Genomic DNA, 19,692 nt, shown 5'->3' with positions numbered 1-19,692 from the left:
AATATTTATTCCATTAAATGAAGTAATCTTCATCTTAAAAGCTTATAAGCGTATTAATTAATTTTTAAAAATTGTATTATAGTGTATGAGAAAGTGACAAAATACAACCATTTGAACTGTATATTACATGTTTTGTTCATAAGAAAAAGGCAAGTTGTTAGTAGTATGAAATTATGGAGAGAATGAGGAAAAGGTTATGCAAGCTACACAACCACAGTCACGAAAAATACATTCTTCTTCCTCGCTCTATTTGCAACCTTTTAAAACAAATATTTTGTTGTTCAATGACTTAAGAGATACGATATGTTGATATCATAATTATACAATTTGTTTTTACAAATTTTACATCAAATTAACCAATTTATAGAAAATATATTCCGACAAACTATTTAGTGAGACCTCCCACGGTCCATATTTTTACTACAATTATCTACGGGTAGCATATCGAGGTGATTGAGTAAAAAGTAGTCGAAGACGGTTACTACAATTAAAAGTCGTCAAAATTAGACTAAAATTATCAACTTTGAGCTTGAGATCCTACATCGGTTAGAGAGGGAACTGAAAGTGATATGAACCAAGAGACATCAATTATACAATATACTTCAATGAGAATGTGAAGAAAATATTGTTGAAATTATCAAAGATATATTTCAATTCATGCCTGTTATAAATTTTAGTTAGTGTATTTCATTACTGTATTTTAAGACTTTTTATTTACTTTAGGTTACAATTACATAATGGTTAATTATGGTCATTAGGTAGGAATGTTACCACTCTTGAAATGAATGTTGTATTTGTAAGACTTGAAAACAGAGTAAAAGGAGCATATGGTTTTCTTTAGAGTAAAAGGAGCATATGGTTTTCTTTAGCCAATGGCTAAGTTTCTTTGCAATTATATGTAGTTTAGGTTGCATATAGAATCATTCAAGCTCGACATGATCAATCTTGCTTGTGGAGTGATTCGAATCTCAAACAAGTGTTCTTGCGTTGAGATATTTGATCAACAAGAAGCATTCAAGCTAGACATGATCGATCTTGCTTGTGGAGTGATTCGAATCCCAAACAATATTCTTGCCTTGAGATATTTGATGAACAAGGTAATTTGAATCTTACTCCCCTTGTAGTGATTTCCACGTATCAGAAACTTTCCTTATAAGAGTGTGAAAGTCTCTCCTTAATAGATGCATTTTAAAACTGTGAGGCTGACAACGATATGTAACGGACTAAAGCAGACAATATCTATTAGCAATAGCTTGGACAGTTACAAATGATATCAAAGACCAATATCGGGCGGTGTGTCAGCGAGGACGTTGAACCCCCAATGGGAGTGGATTGTAAGATCTCACATTGGTTGAAAAGGGGACCGAAGCATTCTTTGTAAGGGTATAAAAACCTCTCCATAGTAAACGCGTTTTAGAATTGTGAGACTGACAACAATACATAACAGACAAAGTGGACAATGTCTATTAGCATTGACTTGAATGGTTACAAAACTCTAAACTATTACCTTAAACCTAAGCATTCATAGAGTTTTTCATGTTTTGTGCTTTAGTTGTCAACATACTTGGTTGGTCGTGTTTTAGACTGAAATCTTTTACCAAAATTGTCATTTAGATAATTGTTAAGACTCTCAATTGGAGAATCCAATTAAAATTTTAATCAAGTCTATTTGCACACAGTTCCTAATCTAATTTGCTTTTCTAAGGTATGCCCCATCAAGAAAAAAAAATGCAAATTAACATGATCATTGACCTGATATGACATATTAGAGCCACATTGGTTCTTTGAAGAAAAAAAAATTGATGAACAGGCACTAAGTCATAAAATAGTTATAATGATCATTTGACCAAGATGGTTGTGTATGCATACATATATAAATAGCTATATACAACACATAAATCTGAAAGTCAAGTATTGATAACATTTAGTTCTTAGTTCTTACTAACAAAAAATGAAGCTACGGACAGGGCCCTCTAAAATATGGTATATGATTGAACATGTACATGACAGAAAATGTAATGAATCATAACTGACCAGGGAAATAGGCAATGTTCGTAACAACTTTCCCACAGTTTGTCGTTCATTTCTTTCACGTTCTGCAAAGATAAGATGAATTGAAGATTATATATACAAGAAATTTCTGATACAGGTGGGGGGCAAGGCAAATCCTAAGGATCATAAGATCCTGAAAAAATTGAAACCATCACAATTAATTGCATTGTTCTTCTGAATGTGGTTCTTTCCTGGGCCCGAATCAAATATTGATTCCTCTTCCACTACAAGATGTAATGAGTTCAGATTTGCAAAGGCTCCACAAGAGAAAAGAACTGTTCAAATGAAGGCGTAAGATGTGGAACCAGAGAAAGGAACTGTTGAGATTTGCAGAGGCTCCAAGAGAACGGAGGTGTAGTGGAAGTGCAAGTCCAAGCTAAGAAAGTAAACAAATTGAGTGAGCATAAACCAATAACCTTTAAAGAGAATATCTTCAAGTGGATGCTTAACCACGGGCCTTCCCACTCCCAAGTGTAAGCTCCAAATCGTCCACCCCAACTTCATGAATTCTCTCACCCTCCCATGGCTTCACTTTGCCATTCTCAAATTTCTCGAATTCGAACTCAGAGCCTCGCCCCCTGTCCGATGCAGCACCCCAGCCCATTGCTCCATGTCTGTCAACTGAATCGTGGAGAGAGTTTTGCTGGCTCACTGGTTTCATCAGATTAAATGTAGGGGAGGGAGGAGCAACAGAAGGTGCTACAGTTTGGAAACTGACCCAGCGGCCAGAGTCCACAGTTGAAGCATCAGACTCATCACATTCTGGAATTGTTGCTGGTGTAAGATGGCGGCATCTTGTAGGACTTGAAGGAGCAGAGACAGCGTAGAGGGGGTGGCGGAAAGAGGTCAAGTAGCTATTTGGAATGGACTCCCAGTCAGGTTTTCGCTTTGAACCCCTCGATGTCGGGGAAGAAAGAGGTGGCGTAACAGGTGCACTGTTTGATGTTCTGAGAGGTGCGAGATTAGCAGGTATAGAGGTTATATTTTGAAGGAATGGCAAAAGATAAGATGGATTCCCATCAAATCGAGTTGGGCTCGGAAAAGAGGATGAAGAAGGGCTGGCATGGTAGGATGGTACAGGACTTGGGAAACATGAAGATTGTGGGCTTGGTTGAAGAGAAGAACAGGCGCTCATGTTAGCAGAAGTGCCAATATCAATCGGAGGAGGCTTGCATCCCTGTACAGCGAATCAACAAAAAAGGTAAGAAACATAGACAAGACATCAAATAGATTGCTGAAATCATGCAATGATTATAACGCATTTCACTCTCAGACGAAATGGAGGAGCACAAAAAACTTGCGCGCACATCATCTTTTAGCAGTTTCAAACAAAATCTAACACGCTAAAACGGAAACGGCACAGGGGAGAAACCTAATTAAATCCCAATAAATTGGGGGAGAGATAAATAAACTGGTACTACGGACTACAGAAGCTCTCAGATTTAGACATATGAACAGCTTAAGAATTCCGGATCTAAAAGAGGAAACTACAACACTGCTTTCACATACAGTCTTCCGCACTTACTCATTTCATCGTAACAAAAGATTCTTAAATTCTCGAGTCCTCAAATATCCAGATCTAAGAAGACAAAACCAAATAACCAAAGATTGAACTCAAAGAGAACTGAAACAAACAAAAAACCTAAAATAAACACAGATCAGGAGGAGAAACTATAATCACCACATCTCAAAACCGATTAAAAAAGTACTAAAAATCAAAAACCATGGATTAAAGGAAAGGAGTCGCAGAACCTTGCGATAGGTGGTGCCATCTTCTTCAACCACCCAACCAGCTTCACTACAAAGCGCCTTCAAGACCTCGTTGTTATCACAGTGCTTAGGAAGCTTATAGTTCCCCTGAGTTCTGAGACCAGTGTAGATCTTAGCAGCAATAGCCCTCCGCCGTCTCTCCCTCCTCTTATTGTTCTCCCTTTCCTTCCACGTCGGCGTCCTTCCAGATGACGCTCTACCTGTCATGGCTTCTTCAGGCATAACAACAAATCCTGCCGCAACAGTTCCAAATTCTTCTTCAGTACCAGCAATCCAGCTCCGCCCTCGAACTTCTTCTAATTCTCTATCGCCTCCTACCGCTTATTCTCGATCAGAGAGCGAATTTTCGAGCGGCGAAGAGACAGAGAAACAGAGAAACAGAGAAACAGAGCGTGTGAAAAAAGTACTGCACCACACCACCAAGCAAACCTCACGAGAAGAGCGCGCTCTTTGTTGAACTTCTTCACAAGGAACCGCACTTTTAGATTCTTCCTACTCATGGGGGTAATTTGGGTATTACGATCAATCATTAGGGACATTTTAGTCATTTCAAAATATTAATTTTGATTATTGACATTTTTTTAAGAATTTGTCGCATTTGTGGGTCCCAGTAGAAACACTTGTCAAGGCACGTGGATCAGTTGGCTCTATATTATATTTTTCGTGGTAATTTATATTTTATTATTATTAATTTTATTTAATAATTTGTAAATATAAGAAAAAAAATTTCAATTGAATTAAATTTTTTTAAGTAAACATTAACATATTTTATTATTGTTTTTTAATTTTGGTTCCAAAATTCATCCTGTTAAAATAAAAAGGTTTATACTAAAATCATGAATTTTATTATTTAATTTCAACTAATTTTGCTTAGTTGTGTTATTATTTGTTTTAGTGTCTTGTTTTAGTGTCTATTATAATTTCAAACGCTAGTTAATAATATTTAAGATAGTTGACATTAAATGATAAAGTGAAAAAACTTTATATTAATTTCGATAATGCTAAATATATTTTTCATAATTAATATACCCATGTGTGCTACTAGGAACCCGTATCATCTAATGTGTCGTTGGTCTTCATTATACTCGTAAACATTTGTGGTCCTTTCGATTCTCGATATTTATTATTTATGATTAATATTTATAATTTAAATATAGCTAATTATGTGAATAATATATATATATTTTTAGCTCAAGTATATTGGAGGATTCTAAGACAAAAAAATTTAAAAATTTATGTAGATAGTTTTGTAATTATTTTGATTAATTTATTAGTTTAAAAAATTGTGGTATTATAATAAAGATATATATTTATATAAGATATGAAAATTGATGGCTTATGGTGGAGGAGAAAGAAAATAATAGAATAATAGGGAAGAAGAAGAAGCGTGTAGGGGGAGGGATGGGGCACGTGGGGGTGGGAAGGCGACAGGGAGTTGTGAGGTCACAAGTCACAAGGGCTAGCCGCACGTGCAGCAGACAGACAGGCAAGCGTGCTTTTTCTGTCCGCTCGGGACCACCTTGCCGCGTCTTGTTTTCCATCTTTATATTATTATTTTATTTATTTTTCTAATCCTCCAGCTCATCTCCTTGGTCGACGTTAACCACGTGGGGGACCTTTGTTTACGTGGCCTTATCAAGATTCATTGCTCCACCACCAACAATAATTAAAAAACAATACATTGAATTCTCCTTAAATTACAAATTCAGTTATCTATTTTTTTTTATTTTTAAAAATATATTATCATTTTTTAGCTTTTTTTTATTTTATTTTATTTTATTTTATTTAACTCAAAGTCAAAATTTCCATTAGAAATAAATATAATATATCAGTTAATTTTAAAAAATTAATATGTCATGACACTTACTACATAAAATTAAAAATTTTTAAATTTTAAATATGTATCAAAATATTATATATATATATATTAGTCATTAGATTATAATTTTAAAATTTAAATTTAAATTTTTAACCGGTTAAGAGTGAGTTAATCTAATTCAAGAATCACTACTATATTTAATTCCATTTCAACAAAAGACCCACACCCAAATTTCATAGCTTCGGATCCACTATCCCGATCGTGATTTTCTTACCCCAGAGGGAAAAGTTCTTCATTTTTTGGCCGGTTGTGGATGAGGAAGGATTTGAACTCTGACACCATGGTTCGTAGTCACATGCTCTAATCCTCTGGAGTTACAGGCCCCACCCTGTCCCTACTAGATTTGTTCCCGAGACAGATTAAGTATTACTCATTTATACATAAATAATAATAACAATCAATTAGCAATTTAACTGCAAAACTATCCCAAAGCATTTTAAATGGCTCTTACAAAAACCAATACAAAATAAATAATCCTACGCAGCAACGCCCGGCAGCCACATCCTTGCTGATGCTTTCAGTAGCCGTCTGCTGCAATCGTATCAGTTACCAGAAGAAGAAATGATCTTTCCATTCACCAACACCTGCAAATGGTAGCAGCCCACACAACAATGGCAGAAAGACAAGCAGAAGGGCATAGAATACAGCACGGCGAATCCAGTATGGCAAGATTGTGTTGCCATTTTTCCCTTGAGAAACCTTGACCGGGCCATGTAGAATCCTAAACAGTGTAGAAGTGAAAATATTTGCAAATAAATGCAAGATGCACAAGGTCTCCCAGTACATGAGCCAATGCAATCCGCTTCCTCCCAGTGTGTCTATGCACAACTTCCCAGCTAAACCGCAGGCAACACCAAGCAGCAAGACAATGAAAGTAACTGGCATTGCCTGGTTTGAAGCCGACGAGCGTTGAAGAAGCAAGTAGGCAATTGCAAGAATCAAAATCACGCCAAACGCCATTCGACTCACAACTTGAACTTGACAACTTAACATATGCAGTCCATTATTCAAAGATGCCATAGGATTTGGTATCCACCAAGATTTTGATTCCTGTAAAGACCACATAACCTCAAATAAGTTCGTTGAATGAATGCTTTTGCTTTTAGTTCCAACAATATGTGATGAAAAAACTCATCAACAGTCGCATAACAAAGTATATGGTTTTTGAATTGCAGATCTACCAGTGTCCTATACAAGCCATAACAAAAAGAAGGGGCTAGACTTGCCTTGGTTGAAGGTGTACAGATAGCAGTAGCTTCAGAAATTTTTTGGTAGGAAAATACGTATGCTCCGTACGAGATGGCCATCGACATTATAAGCAAACCAGCAACGAGGCAGTCTATGCACTTTCTAAGCAGCTCTGAGTGTCTTGTGTCTTCTAACTGATTCTTGAACTTCTCTTCCTTAAAACAGGCTTTTGATATACCCATTGCCAATTTTGATCTCTCAAGATTGTTTAAGTCGCAATTGAGGGCAATTTGTGTTTCTTTCAACCTTAATTTCCTCATTGCAAGGCCAAGCTCCACTGTCTTAAGATCATTGGAACGAGCCTGTTCGACAACGGATTTTTCAAAAGTGCCAAGCGCTATCTCATTGCGATGGGAACCAACTGCCCTTGGGGCAACAGAAGTCACATCACTTTTCAGTTTACACAAAGCTAACTCGTGAGTCAACGAATCAGAAATGCTTTCCTTTACCACTTCAACTGAACTTAATTGATCAATAGGGGCAATTGTTCTAGAAGACTCTTCCGGGCGACATTCTTCCAAACGAGAGCTCCTTGTCACGTCTCTTTTCCTATCGAGGGTCGAATCTACTTCAATTTTTTCTTCCTTGCGTTTGCTGGAGAAACACACTCCTGTTCTTGCAGATAATTCACTGATTGATCTAAGAGTTCTCAACGTGCTTTCAAATGATCTCTCAAATTTCTTCAAAAACCAATCAAGCTTGTCTCCAAAAACCTGTTTTCCATATAAGCGGTCAAAGAACAGGCATGTGGAAGAAACTTCAGCATCTTGGACTCTGGGCAATGCTGAATAAATAACAGTGAACTGTAGTTAGAGATCAAACTTACATTGACCAAAGATTCCCGGATAGCCGAAGTGCAAATCTGCAAGTACAAGACAATCTTGAATCATATGGCTCCACTAACATAATTATTTCGAAGAAATATAAATCAGATCTTAGGAAAAAAGCGAGAATGGAACGACTCGGTGGTAAACTATCCTCGATGGTAGACAGACTAGGGCCTGTGCAACATTTAAACCAAGGAAGCTGCACTTTACTTCAGCAGACCAGACGAACACCAGTGAACCTAGATTAACACCACACCTATGACAGCATTACGCGAATTAAGAAGGAAAGCTATTGGAAAAATATCCATAGCAAATACTGCAATTTGAATAACAAGAGATTAGGATTCACTATCTTCTTATTTGAAATGATTCAAAAGAGTTACAAGAATACCAATCTCATTTCAACAACATAGCCAAGGTGAGCTTAGCTCATCAGTAATTGACATCTACCATCGATCAAGAAGTCAGAGATTCAAATCTTCCATCCACAAAAAATAAGGTTACGGAACATTGCAACTCACTTCTATACTATGGCAAGATTGTACATTGAGAGCCTGATTACTTTGTGAGTATTAGTTTCAATATACATAAGCTACTTCAGGCATTCATATTATAGAGAACGGTAGCATACCAATGAGAGATGACCAACAGACATCCTTTCACCAGACCTTTCCTGCATCTCGAGCACCTAAAATCAAAATTAAAAAGTGCCTAAAAGATCAACAAACTATTAAAACTATCGGCAGCCCTCAGAAACACACAAACTCTTTGATCATCAAAGTTCTAAATATTTACAGAAAACTACATTCATATCCAAAAAACATATCATTTCAGCTCTGTTATCATCAAAGTTCTAAACATTTAACCATATTAGTAAGGCATTGGATACGCTTTCCCACTTGATAACAAAGTTCATATTCAGAGACACATATCAAAGCAAAAACTCCCATATTAGTTTCAGCTTTCCTCTTAGATCTTCTAACATTAATATGGATGATTAAATAGACAAGAAAAAAGTGTTATTCTCTTCAGTTACTACTAAAAGTTGTAGTCTCCTGTCGTTATTCCTAAGAATCTGATAAGAAATATGAACATTAGACAAAAAAATTTCAGAGTCTCTCTCAAAAATAGATCGTATGTATTAAATGTCAACATTCAAACCTTTTTCCCTGATAATTTGAAGGGAAAAGAACCATAAATTATTCATATGACATTGAATTGAGAAAATTTTGACCGTTTATAATCATTTAAGCGAAAACAAAACCACCAAAATACAAAATTTACCCTAGTCAGATAAACCCCATTAAAAAGGCGAAGAAGACAGAACCTGAGCAACAAAAGCTGCGAATGACATTCCCAGTAAAAGCGCCACATTTTCAAAGTCGTCATCGGCACGCCGCGATTGAGCAATTAGAATCTTGCGGCGTCGGCGTTTGCAATTCACACCTTTCTGCAACAATCTCACGGGCGAAGAACAAGAAGACGACGAAGAAGGAAGTTCTTGAACATTGTCAACAATAACCCTTTTCTTCTTCTTCTTCTTCTTCCTTTTGCGATTTAAACACGGCGGATGGTCGTAAAGAGTCCGGCTAGAGTTCTCCAGATACGAATCAACCGCCATGGCTTCTTCGCGGTCGCTGTCAGTGGTTTCGTCAACGGAGGCGATGCAACTGGGTGCACAGATAGGGGCTTCGTCCATGGCCAAATGAAGAGCCGCCGTAACCATGGACTGGGAATTCTCGTTGATACCGAGCCAACGGGGAGACGAACGTATGATTTGAGCGCTCTTTTTTTTCTTTTCCTTTTTTAAGCTTTTTTTTTAAATAAATGATTCAAAACGGATTTCATTTCAAAATAAAGTTTAATTACAATATTTAATAGAATTTTCAACTAAATTCTAACCAATTATGCTCCAGAGTGTCTGAAAATTTCAAAATTTTTAAAATAATATATTTATTAAATTTAAATTTTATTTTTATCTGGTGAAAGCTTAATAATATTTAAAAATAGGTTAAACTTTATGTCATATTTTACCTATTCAACATTTAAAATAATCAATAAAATCTATTTATATAAAAAATTGGAACCTTAAAGTCAAATTTATATAATAAAAATGTGAACTTTATTTATTTTTTTAGCCCAATAACTTTCTACTATTTCAAAAATTTATTATTTACTCATATTCGATTAATAAAATCATAAAATTTATACGTAGTACAATGTCAATGTTCAAACCAATAAGATCAGGCTCGTAGTCAATCACTACAAAGTCAATGTTCAAACCAATAAGATCAGGCTCGTAGTCAATCACTACAAAAGATCGAGTTGACCTTTAAATATATTGGTGTGTCTTATCTGTTAAATTATATATAAATTAATATATAAGTTGACCAATTAAGATATTATCCATAATTATAAATTACGTTGCATAAGTATATGTAATATATATAGGAATTACAAACCTAATATAATTGAGTTATGTATCAAATATTTAATTAAACGTTGAGATAATATTAATTTCATAATTGATGTTATTGAGTTTAAATTTTAATTCCACGTTAAAATAATCTAAATATTAATCAACAAAAATTTATTGTTGAAGCGAGTTGCATAATTTTATATTATTTTTTATCGTAGACTTTAAATAAAATGTTGTACTTTATTTAAAATTAAATTTAATATATACATGAAAAGAAGATTAACGGTCATAAACTAATAAAAAAAATGTAAAACGTTTATAGCGGTTATGTTGGTCAGCAACATGTTTATGTTATGCAAAACCTTTATATATATATATATTAGTCCGTAATTTTTTTATATGATATTTTTTGTAAAATCATACATATTTTTGATAGATTAAAATGTTTCAAAAGAGTTATATGCTATTTAAGTCGTTGTGTTACTTTTTATTTTGTTAGTTTAGATCATTGTCTTTAAATAATTTTTTCGAAAATCTCTTTACTCCTATTTTATATATTTTTCTTTCAAAAGAAAGTTAGAAGCTTCGTGGCACGAACTTGAGTTGGATGACTCACTCATTATTTAGAGAGAATATCACACCGTCACTTATAAACGTCTTAAAAAGCATGACCGTGACATTTAGCCTAGATTTTATGCGCGTGCATTTCACGATGAAAAAGAGCGCGTGCAGTTCAGGCAAATAGAGAGCAGAGAAGAAAAACTCTACTGCCAACCTAACCACAGGATTATGGCGGTCCACCGTGGACACGTCAGCCGAAAAGCGTCTAAATTTCCAAAATGCCAGTGAGGGTGGACGCCACACGGACTCTCGCATCCAATCAGAATCTCCAGCACTCATCTTCTTTATGCCACGTGGCATTCTAACCTCCACCCCTTCAATTTTCATTTCCCCATATATTTTCTCTAACTAAAAAATTGTAAATTTTTCTGGTTCTCCGTTCGTTCTCTACCTTCTCCTTCTCTCTTCCACGTCTTCGCTCTTTCCGCCATTACCGTCTCCTTTGGTTCTCCCGCGCTTCAGAGCTAGGGTTCCAGCACATGATTCAGTGAGCTTCAATTTCCGCACATGATTCATGGCTACTTCATTGCCTTTACCGGAACTTGTTTTCGTCTCGCCGAAGCGCCTTCTGTCTACTTCCAGTTCCAGATGTTTGCACCATAGGATTCCTCTCTCTAGAAGCTGTAGTTTTCGTGTTCTTTTTCGGACTAAGGTCAAGGCTGTTAGAGAAGACGGAGTGATTGTTGACAAGAGAGAGAGCGAGTTGATCAAGGAAGTTAATGGTTATGAACTTGGTGGCAATGGAGCTGCTTACAAGGAGAATGGCGATTACAGGTATAATGGCTGGATTAATGGTGGAGTTACGGTTGTGGAGAGTGAGACCGATAGTAGTAATGGGAGCTTAATGAAGTATGTTAATGGAAATGGTGCTGCTGCGACGGTGGTGGGGGAAATTCAAGCTTCGGAGTCAACGGAGGAGGGGAGGAAGAAGAGGATAGAGGAGATTGGTAAAGAAGAGGCTTGGTTCAAGCGGAGTGAACAGCAACAGACCGAGGTTTGATTATCGGTTTTGTTCAAGTTTCGTATTTCTTTGCTCAGTTTCTGCTTGTTTCTTGTTATTATTATTTGATTCCATTGACGAAAGGATTCTACGTAATTTGGAGGTTTTTATTTTCAATCTTCATGTAGCTATTATATGTGCGCTTGCAATTTCTGATTACTAGAACAGCTTATTTGGGAGGTCTCAAGTTCTAGATCAGAGCTTCATTTGGGTGTAGCGGTGGTTTTACATGATACTTAACTAGAAGATAATGATTTCCTCCATCTCCATTTTAATCTGATAATCCATGTTTTGGACGCGGTAAATCAAAGTTACTACCGAAACCCACAAGTAAGGGGTGACATTGAGTGAATTGGATTAGTCGAAAACTTTTGGGTCAAATTGTGATTTAGTAAGCCTTAAAAGTTCATAGTACCTTCTATTACCTGGTCTATTTAGCAGCGTGTAACTGTCAAATGCAATCTTAAATTCTGGACTAAAAACTTGGAGTAAGCGTTATGGTCTTAAAATAAGATTGCACCAATCCTGGTAATAAACACGTCCTTGTGATATAATTTGCAAATCTGAGTTCTTCTTGATGAAAAGCTGCTACTTTTGGGATGTGTTTTCTCATTATGAAATTAAACCTGGTAGTGTAGGTATGAAGCATCAACAATCCTTGCACTTTCCTCCATATTTTCGATCATTTTAATCTCTCCTTTTCAGGTTGTTTTTGTTCCATATTCGGTCATTCTTAAGGATTCCATATTCGGTCATTCTTCAGGTTTCTGTGGCACCTGGTGGACGCTGGAATAGATTTAAAACATATTCAACAATTCAGAGAACCTTGGAGATATGGGGATTTGTTTTTACTTTTATCATTAAGGCTTGGCTTAACAGTCAGAAATTTACTTATCGAGGTGAGCCCTTCTGCAACATCAATGCCAAACATTATACACAAATTTTCTCTTTGGATTTCATAATGCTATTGGATGATAGGAGTTCTCACCTTATTTCATGGTCTTTTATTTGCTTTTAGGAGGAATGACAGAGGAGAAGCAGGTTTCCAGAAGAAAGATCCTTGCCAAATGGTTGAAAGAAAGCATTCTAAGATTAGGTCCAACGTTTATTAAAATTGGACAGCAGTTTTCCACAAGAGTGGACATTCTACCACAAGAATATGTTGACCAGTTATCAGAACTTCAGGTTAAAATTCACTTATCTATGCTTGCACCAGCACCAGTCTGTGCGTAGGCCTGTTGCATATGAAATATATATGTTTTCAGTTGGAATGATGACATATTTCAATCTATCTTGCTTAGGCTGATGGATTCTCATTTTCAATTTAGGATCAAGTTCCTCCGTTCCCATCTGAGACAGCAATATCAATAGTTGAAGAAGAGCTTGGAGGTCCTTTGGACAATATATTTGATTGGTTTGATCGTGAACCAATAGCAGCTGCTAGTCTTGGTAAACTTGATTCACATTTTCTGTGGCTTACCATGATATTTGTTGGGAAATTCTGTTGAGCTAAAGCATTTTGAAATTCTCTGTTTCATGGCTGATTAGAAAACTTAACATCAAAAGTGTCTTTGTTCAGGTCAGGTTCATCGTGCAAGATTGAAGGGGCAGGAGGTTGTGGTGAAAGTCCAAAGGCCAAGTCTAAAGGAACTCTTTGACATTGACCTTAAGAACCTAAGGGTTAGTTTAAACATTGACTGAATTTCCTATTTCTGTTTTTGTGTGTGCTCAGAAATCAGAATTGTAGTGATCTCACTGCATTTATTTTATTCACGTCTGTGTGTCCTCTCTAGTTAGATGCATGGCCTCAGATACATTTTTTCTGGCGAAACTAATTTTCTTGTATCTTCTATTTTTCCTTAATAAATTGTGGTAAATATATTAATTGGTTTGTCATTAAGCTATGTCCATGCTTTTTTAAAATGCAAAGGTTCCTAGGGGTATCAAAATTTAATGGTGGAATTTATTTTTCAGTTTTTTTAATTGGCAAATTGTTGTAGAAGTATTACAGTGATATTAATAAGTTGCTAAGAATACAAATAAAAATCAAGAAAGGAAATGATCGATATACTTTTGTAGAAAAATAAAGCCGCTCCGATACCAACTTGAGAAAAAAAACGCTCGCTTTGNCTTTCGCGTGAGAAAATGAAGAAATGAGTATTGAACTATTAAGCAAAATTATGGATCTCTTTAAGTTCTGCTAAGCGCATGCCTGCAACATTTAAAACACTGAACTCCTGTTTGTCACGTCCAAGATCAAATTTTCTAAGACTATTGAATTTGTATAGTGGAAAGGAATTACCGTTATGCATCAAAACCTTTGATATTTCTTTTGCAGGTCATAGCAGAATACCTTCAAAAATTTGATCCGAAGTCAGATGGTGCAAAGAGAGATTGGGTTGCTATATATGATGAGTGTGCTAACGTCCTGTATCAGGTATCAGCATTCGCTCAACTATTAATTTTAGACACAACTACTGATATGTTAGATAATATAAAATCTTATTATTAAACTGCAGACTTTTTTTGATTCAGAAGTATTCAATCTTTTACTTATTTTTCTCAAATTCTATGCCTGTGTATAAATTCTCATTATTCCTAATATTATGTAAATTTCAGGAAATAGATTACACCAAGGAAGCAGCTAATGCCGAGCTGTTTGCAAACAACTTTAAAAACTTGAACTACGTGAAAGTCCCATCAATATTCTGGGACTATACTACTCCACAGGTGTTATCAATTAGTTTGTACAATTAAACAATTATTGCGTTTAGCACATTGTTCTTACTTCTATTGTTTATCATTTTGAAACGACTTCAGGTTCTGACTATGGAGTATGTCCCTGGAATCAAAATAAATAAGATTAAAGCTCTGGATCAACTAGGCATTGATCGAAAACGGTCAATATCATCTTCAATTTTTCATCTTCATTTATGATAATTACAGGAAATTAACTCATTGTTACCATTGGTCTTATGTGATGCATACAGTCTAGGTCGTTATGCAGTTGAATCTTACCTGGAGCAAATTCTGTCTCATGGATTCTTCCACGCAGATCCTGTGAGCTCTGACTACTACTTCTCGTTTATGTTATTTAAATCTTAAAATACCTGGGATTTTCTTGTGTACTTGATTATGGTTAAAGTTGGTGTAAGTGCCTCAGATACTTCATTGAACTTCATACGAAGTATTATATAAGTTAGATGTACAGACTTGAATAATGTGGAATGTAAAATATGATGCGTTTAAAACCTAAATCTATGGTGGAGCTTCAAACTGATACATCCTCCTTTTACTGCTACTGTACATTGAGAGAACATACATTACTGGCAGTCCATAGACGTCATACTCTTGTATCTGTATGTCCACATAGAATCATTGCTTTGGATGACCTGATATTGTTGGTAGGAAGCATACCAACCTTGCAGCTTTTCTGTTGTGATTATGTAAGTTATTCCCTTACAATAAATTGATATCCAGAGGAAAAAACATTTACCCTAAGGCTCAAACTCCCATCTGACTAGAGAGGACCAGTAAATACTCCCTATCCTCACTCAAGCCAAATTACTCATAAAAAGCATAAGATGAAAAGAAACAACAGAAACCACTGTCTAAACACTGCCCTTAAATGGTTCTTTAGCACGTCTAGAGCTCTCGCTGTTAAATGACAGAGGAATGGATAATACCAGTCATATCAACTGAACAGTTTTTCAGTTAGAAAAAGACAATGGAAAAACTTCTCGCGGTAATATTTTTAATAAGATGAATTTCTCAAGTTTTCAGTGTATCTTCTCTGAAAAGATAAAGTTTGAATTGAAGATAAAATATTTGTATGGTCAAACTTCCAAGATGTCTGCCGTGCTTGCATCCATCTTCTAGATGTTATTGAATGTAGGTTATTGCAATCAGGTGTACTCCTTGCCTTTTTCTTTGTTTTTAAATTTTTTGAACTTGAAATGTACCTTTTTTTCAGCATCCTGGAAATATTGCTGTCGATGATGTCAATGGAGGAAGGTTGATCTTTTATGATTTTGGAATGATGGGGAGGTACTGGAATGTGCTTGCTTGCGTCCAACTATGAAATTACACCCCCATCCAATAAAAACAAACAAAGAAAGAAAATCAATCTTAAATGGCCAGGATATTTTGCTAACATATTGCTGTAATGGTGCCTTGCAGTATCAGTTCAAATATCAGAGAGGGTTTGCTAGAAACGTTCTATGGAGTGTATGAGAAAGATCCGGACAAGGTACTGGTTTCTTAAAATGCACCATTGCCTTTCATATGACCATGTGAAGTGTATTTCTGTTTCTGCCACCTTAAGGTGATATACCAGTACCTTTATTTATGCCTTGTTGTTGCATATAAGCGTAAATATGTTTTTACCCATAACATGCCTTATAATGTTCAATTGTTTACAAGAATTCTTCTTTAGTGCAGGTTCTTCAAGCAATGATTCAAATGGGAGTTCTTGTGCCTACTGGAGACATGACTGCTGTTAGACGAACAGCTCAATTCTTCCTCAACAGGTTTATTGAAGGAGAAACTTGAATGAACTTAGAAAATACCCGACTGATCAATATTCATTTCCTTCACTCTTTCTTCTTCCCGTCTTTCTTCTTCTTCTTCTTCTTTTTTTTTTTTTTTTTTTTTTTTTTTTTTTTTTTTTTTTTTTTTTTTTNATTGTTAGATTTGGAAAAGTATTTTTGTTTGGTACTTATTAGATGTGGAACATCAATAAGAAAATCTCCAAACTGAGGGGAGGCTAGGAAAGCCTCCAATCGGTTAAAAGTGAGTTCATACTATAATTGTGATAAGGAGAAACATTTATACACCGAGAGCCAAAAAAAGAGAGATTTAAGAACCCCTTCCGAGGGCCTTTTCTTCTCGTTGAAAATGCGGTTTACATGGATTTTCATTTTAATATTACATCAAACTCATTAGTCATGCGATGTTATTTTACCTCTTAGGAGTACGTGCCAAATTAGGAATCAATCTGAGAGTTCAATGACACCGCTTATGATGATTGAGCTCACAGTTAGATGTGTACTGTAGTGTTGTAACTTTTGTTGGGCTCAACCTTAATGCTTGATTTATTTTGGTTATCATGGGCAGTATGTGTAGATTTGTATTAATAAATTAGAATATTCCTTTTAAAACAACGGCATGTTTAATCGTTACTTGTTTGAACTAAGCAAGCAACTGCGATCAAATTAAAATCATCTTGTAAATCCATTCTGCACAAATTTTCTGACCATGGAATTTTGAACTCAAACTCTCAGTTTTGAAGAACGTTTGGCTGCACAGAGAAGGGAGAGAGAGATGGCAACCACAGAACTTGGCTTTAAGAAACCATTGACCAAGGAGGAAAAGTTGATGAAGAAAAAGGAACGTCTAGCTGCAATTGGTATGTAACCCTGTCGAGCAGTCCCAGCGTCCCATTATGCTTTAAAAATTTCTTCTTTTATTATTATAATCACTATTTAAAAAAAAAGAAAAAAAGAACTCTTTATTCCTAAGTGAAATACAAGAGTCTGCGTATGAATATCTAATCTAAGTGATTATCAGATGATTACAAAGTTTCTCCTTTCAAATTGTACGATATAATAATGTTGTTTTATACTTGATGCTACAAAAATCGTAGTGAGCTTGTGTATAGAGTCCCGCTCATAGTTGTTGCACTCTCCTAACAGGAGAAGATCTATTAGCCATTGCAGCAGACCAACCATTTCGGTTTCCTGCCACATTCACATTTGTTGTTAGAGCATTTTCAGGTAATTTACAATAAATATGAAGGAACTGTTGCAAAATCGTATAATGACATTAAACGCTGAAAAACAAACTATTCCTGCAGTATTGGATGGCATTGGGAAAGGCCTCGACCCACGATTTGATATTACTGAAATTGCCAAGCCGTGAGTTTTGTCAGGGCTTACAATATTTTAAACTCCTCTAATCTTGACATTTTAGGATGTGAAAGTTTTTCTGTTTATCTTACATGACGTTATGCTCATCGTTTAGATATGCTCTGGAATTACTGAAATTTCGGGAAGCTGGAGTTGAGGTTGCCGTGAAGGTAAACATGATTGTCCTTTTCCACTTCGTCATATTTCACATAATTTTCTTATTGCGAGCTTGATTGTCAATCCTACAAACGTTCAGGACTTCAGAAAGAGATGGGATAGGCAGTCTCGTGCATTCTATAACTTATTTAGACAGGCCGAAAGAGTTGAAAAACTTGCTGAAGTTATCCAAAGACTGGTAATGATGACAAACCTTCCCTGAAATCAATGGGCATGTCAGACCTTAGATGTAACTTTCATATTGAACCTGAATTTTATTTAATCAACAGGAGCAAGGTGATCTCAAGCTTAGAGTTCGGGCTTTGGAATCTGAAAGAGCATTCCAACGTGTTGCAACAGTTCAGAAGACGCTAGGAAATGTGAGTTTTTCAGTTGGTTCACATGCTTGCCTGGTGGGCTTGTTTGCATGTTAACATATTTCGACCACATTATCAGTTGGGATCCATAGAGATCTTATTGACCTCCCATCCTTTTACGTATGAAGGTTGGGAGGTCTACCAAGATCCAAATAGATTTTTTTGTGAAAGTTAAAGACGAAAATTGGTACAACTTTCTGCATATGTTGGAATGATTATATTCTGGCAAGTTCAATATCCCACCTTTTGACCATTAACAGGCAATTGCTGCTGGAAGCCTAATCAACCTTGCAACAATATTATATATCAATTCTATTCGGGTAAGAGGTGCTCTTGTTTTCTCTGACCTTGCTGCCATCTTTATTGCCTTATGATTATTGAATAGTTGCTATACTTTTTTCAGATGCCTGCCACTATTGCCTACATATGTTGTGCCTTTTTTGGGTTCCAAGTCCTCATCGGTCTTATCAAAGTCAAAAGAATAGATGAGCGGGAGAAGTTGATAACAGGAACCGCGTGAAAAATAGGTAAGTAATTCCTTACCGCCTCCCCTCTTCCTGCCCTCTCGTGACATGGCATTGCCCTCGCGCGTGGATACAATTCCTTGAAAATATATGTTGAATTTAAGTGATCCCGAACATCACGACCTTCCAAATGGACATGTTTCAGGTGTCAGAGTTATGAATCACCACAGCAAATGAATCTGCTTACAATTCATCATCACATAGTTGTTTGAAAGCACTGATCTGTAGCCTGAGGTATACATCATCTAAAGATTATATTAGATGATTTGGGTTGGAAACGTGAGAACTTCTTCCGAGTTTACTGAAATCATATGATACGAATTGATTTTCTCCATATGGTTGGTTAACCAGCTCTGTTTTCTGAGTATTTTGAGCTTGCCTCATAAGCACTCCACAGGTGTGCCATCGAGTCTGGCAGCAGTTATAGTTTAAACAATTAGTCGGTGAAAATATGGAATAATGTATGTACCGTTTTCATTAGATATTGGAAAATGTTAATGTATTATGCAGAATGCTGCAACATAGAATTATTTTCCTCCCCTCGTTTATGTATATAACATGTAGATGCAATATATAACTTAATTCTAAGTCCCATTTCTGGGGTCATGTTTTTTTTGCTTGTTTCATTCTCTCATTCATCTTTCGCGCCAGAATCAAGTGGACTGCAAAAAGGTACCACTAAGATTGAAACTTCAGTTTTCGTTATGAACTACAGTTACTTAGAAAAGGTATATACTCGACTCATTAGAAGAGTTTCGTTTACACTGTAATTATTCTCATTTGAGTAGATATTTTAGACAGCATGAGTTATGGAACTTTGCACAATCGGAGAGAGTTGTTGGCTGAAGACAGCCTTCATATTTGGAACATTTTATTTTATCCCATCCTCCTTCGCACTTAACATCTACCATTT

At 35.8% G+C, this 19,692-nt stretch overlaps 3 protein-coding genes across 3 annotated transcripts; 1 reads left to right on the top strand and 2 right to left on the bottom strand.

Moving 5' to 3' along the window:
• Positions 1-1,897: 1,897 nt before the first annotated feature.
• On the bottom strand, positions 1,898-4,282 carry LOC111781922 (BES1/BZR1 homolog protein 2-like). Its single transcript, XM_023662656.1, has 2 exons — positions 3,805-4,282; positions 1,898-3,229 (listed from the first exon to the last, which is right to left on the bottom strand). Exons 1-2 carry the CDS (start codon positions 4,042-4,044, stop codon positions 2,498-2,500), a joined length of 972 nt encoding a protein of 323 aa, XP_023518424.1. The 5' UTR covers positions 4,045-4,282; the 3' UTR covers positions 1,898-2,497.
• A 1,771-nt stretch (positions 4,283-6,053) lies between these two features.
• Positions 6,054-9,562, bottom strand: LOC111781343 (protein CPR-5-like). The gene is made up of 5 exons (XM_023661881.1): positions 9,104-9,562; positions 8,408-8,464; positions 7,776-7,811; positions 6,928-7,662; positions 6,054-6,751 (listed from the first exon to the last, which is right to left on the bottom strand). Exons 1-5 carry the CDS (start codon positions 9,500-9,502, stop codon positions 6,248-6,250), a joined length of 1,731 nt encoding a protein of 576 aa, XP_023517649.1. The 5' UTR covers positions 9,503-9,562; the 3' UTR covers positions 6,054-6,247.
• Positions 9,563-11,182: 1,620 nt separating this feature from the next.
• LOC111781342 (protein ACTIVITY OF BC1 COMPLEX KINASE 8, chloroplastic-like) lies at positions 11,183-19,392 on the top strand. Its single transcript, XM_023661880.1, has 21 exons — positions 11,183-11,810; positions 12,580-12,715; positions 12,835-13,001; positions 13,145-13,265; positions 13,396-13,496; positions 14,155-14,253; positions 14,436-14,546; positions 14,637-14,716; positions 14,807-14,876; positions 15,790-15,863; positions 15,996-16,065; positions 16,257-16,345; positions 17,099-17,223; positions 17,510-17,590; positions 17,671-17,731; positions 17,838-17,892; positions 17,979-18,077; positions 18,169-18,258; positions 18,516-18,575; positions 18,659-18,782; positions 18,925-19,392. Exons 1-20 carry the CDS (start codon positions 11,331-11,333, stop codon positions 18,773-18,775), a joined length of 2,286 nt encoding a protein of 761 aa, XP_023517648.1. The 5' UTR covers positions 11,183-11,330; the 3' UTR covers positions 18,776-18,782; positions 18,925-19,392.
• The last annotated feature ends 300 nt before the right edge of the window (positions 19,393-19,692 follow it).

The sequence above is a fragment of the Cucurbita pepo genome, chromosome LG19 (assembly GCF_002806865.2).
Source record: "Cucurbita pepo subsp. pepo cultivar mu-cu-16 chromosome LG19, ASM280686v2, whole genome shotgun sequence".
Lineage (NCBI taxonomy): Eukaryota > Viridiplantae > Streptophyta > Magnoliopsida > Cucurbitales > Cucurbitaceae > Cucurbita > Cucurbita pepo.
The sequence above is the reverse complement of the archived record's forward strand: the minus strand, read 5'-3'. Positions and strand labels throughout refer to the sequence as shown.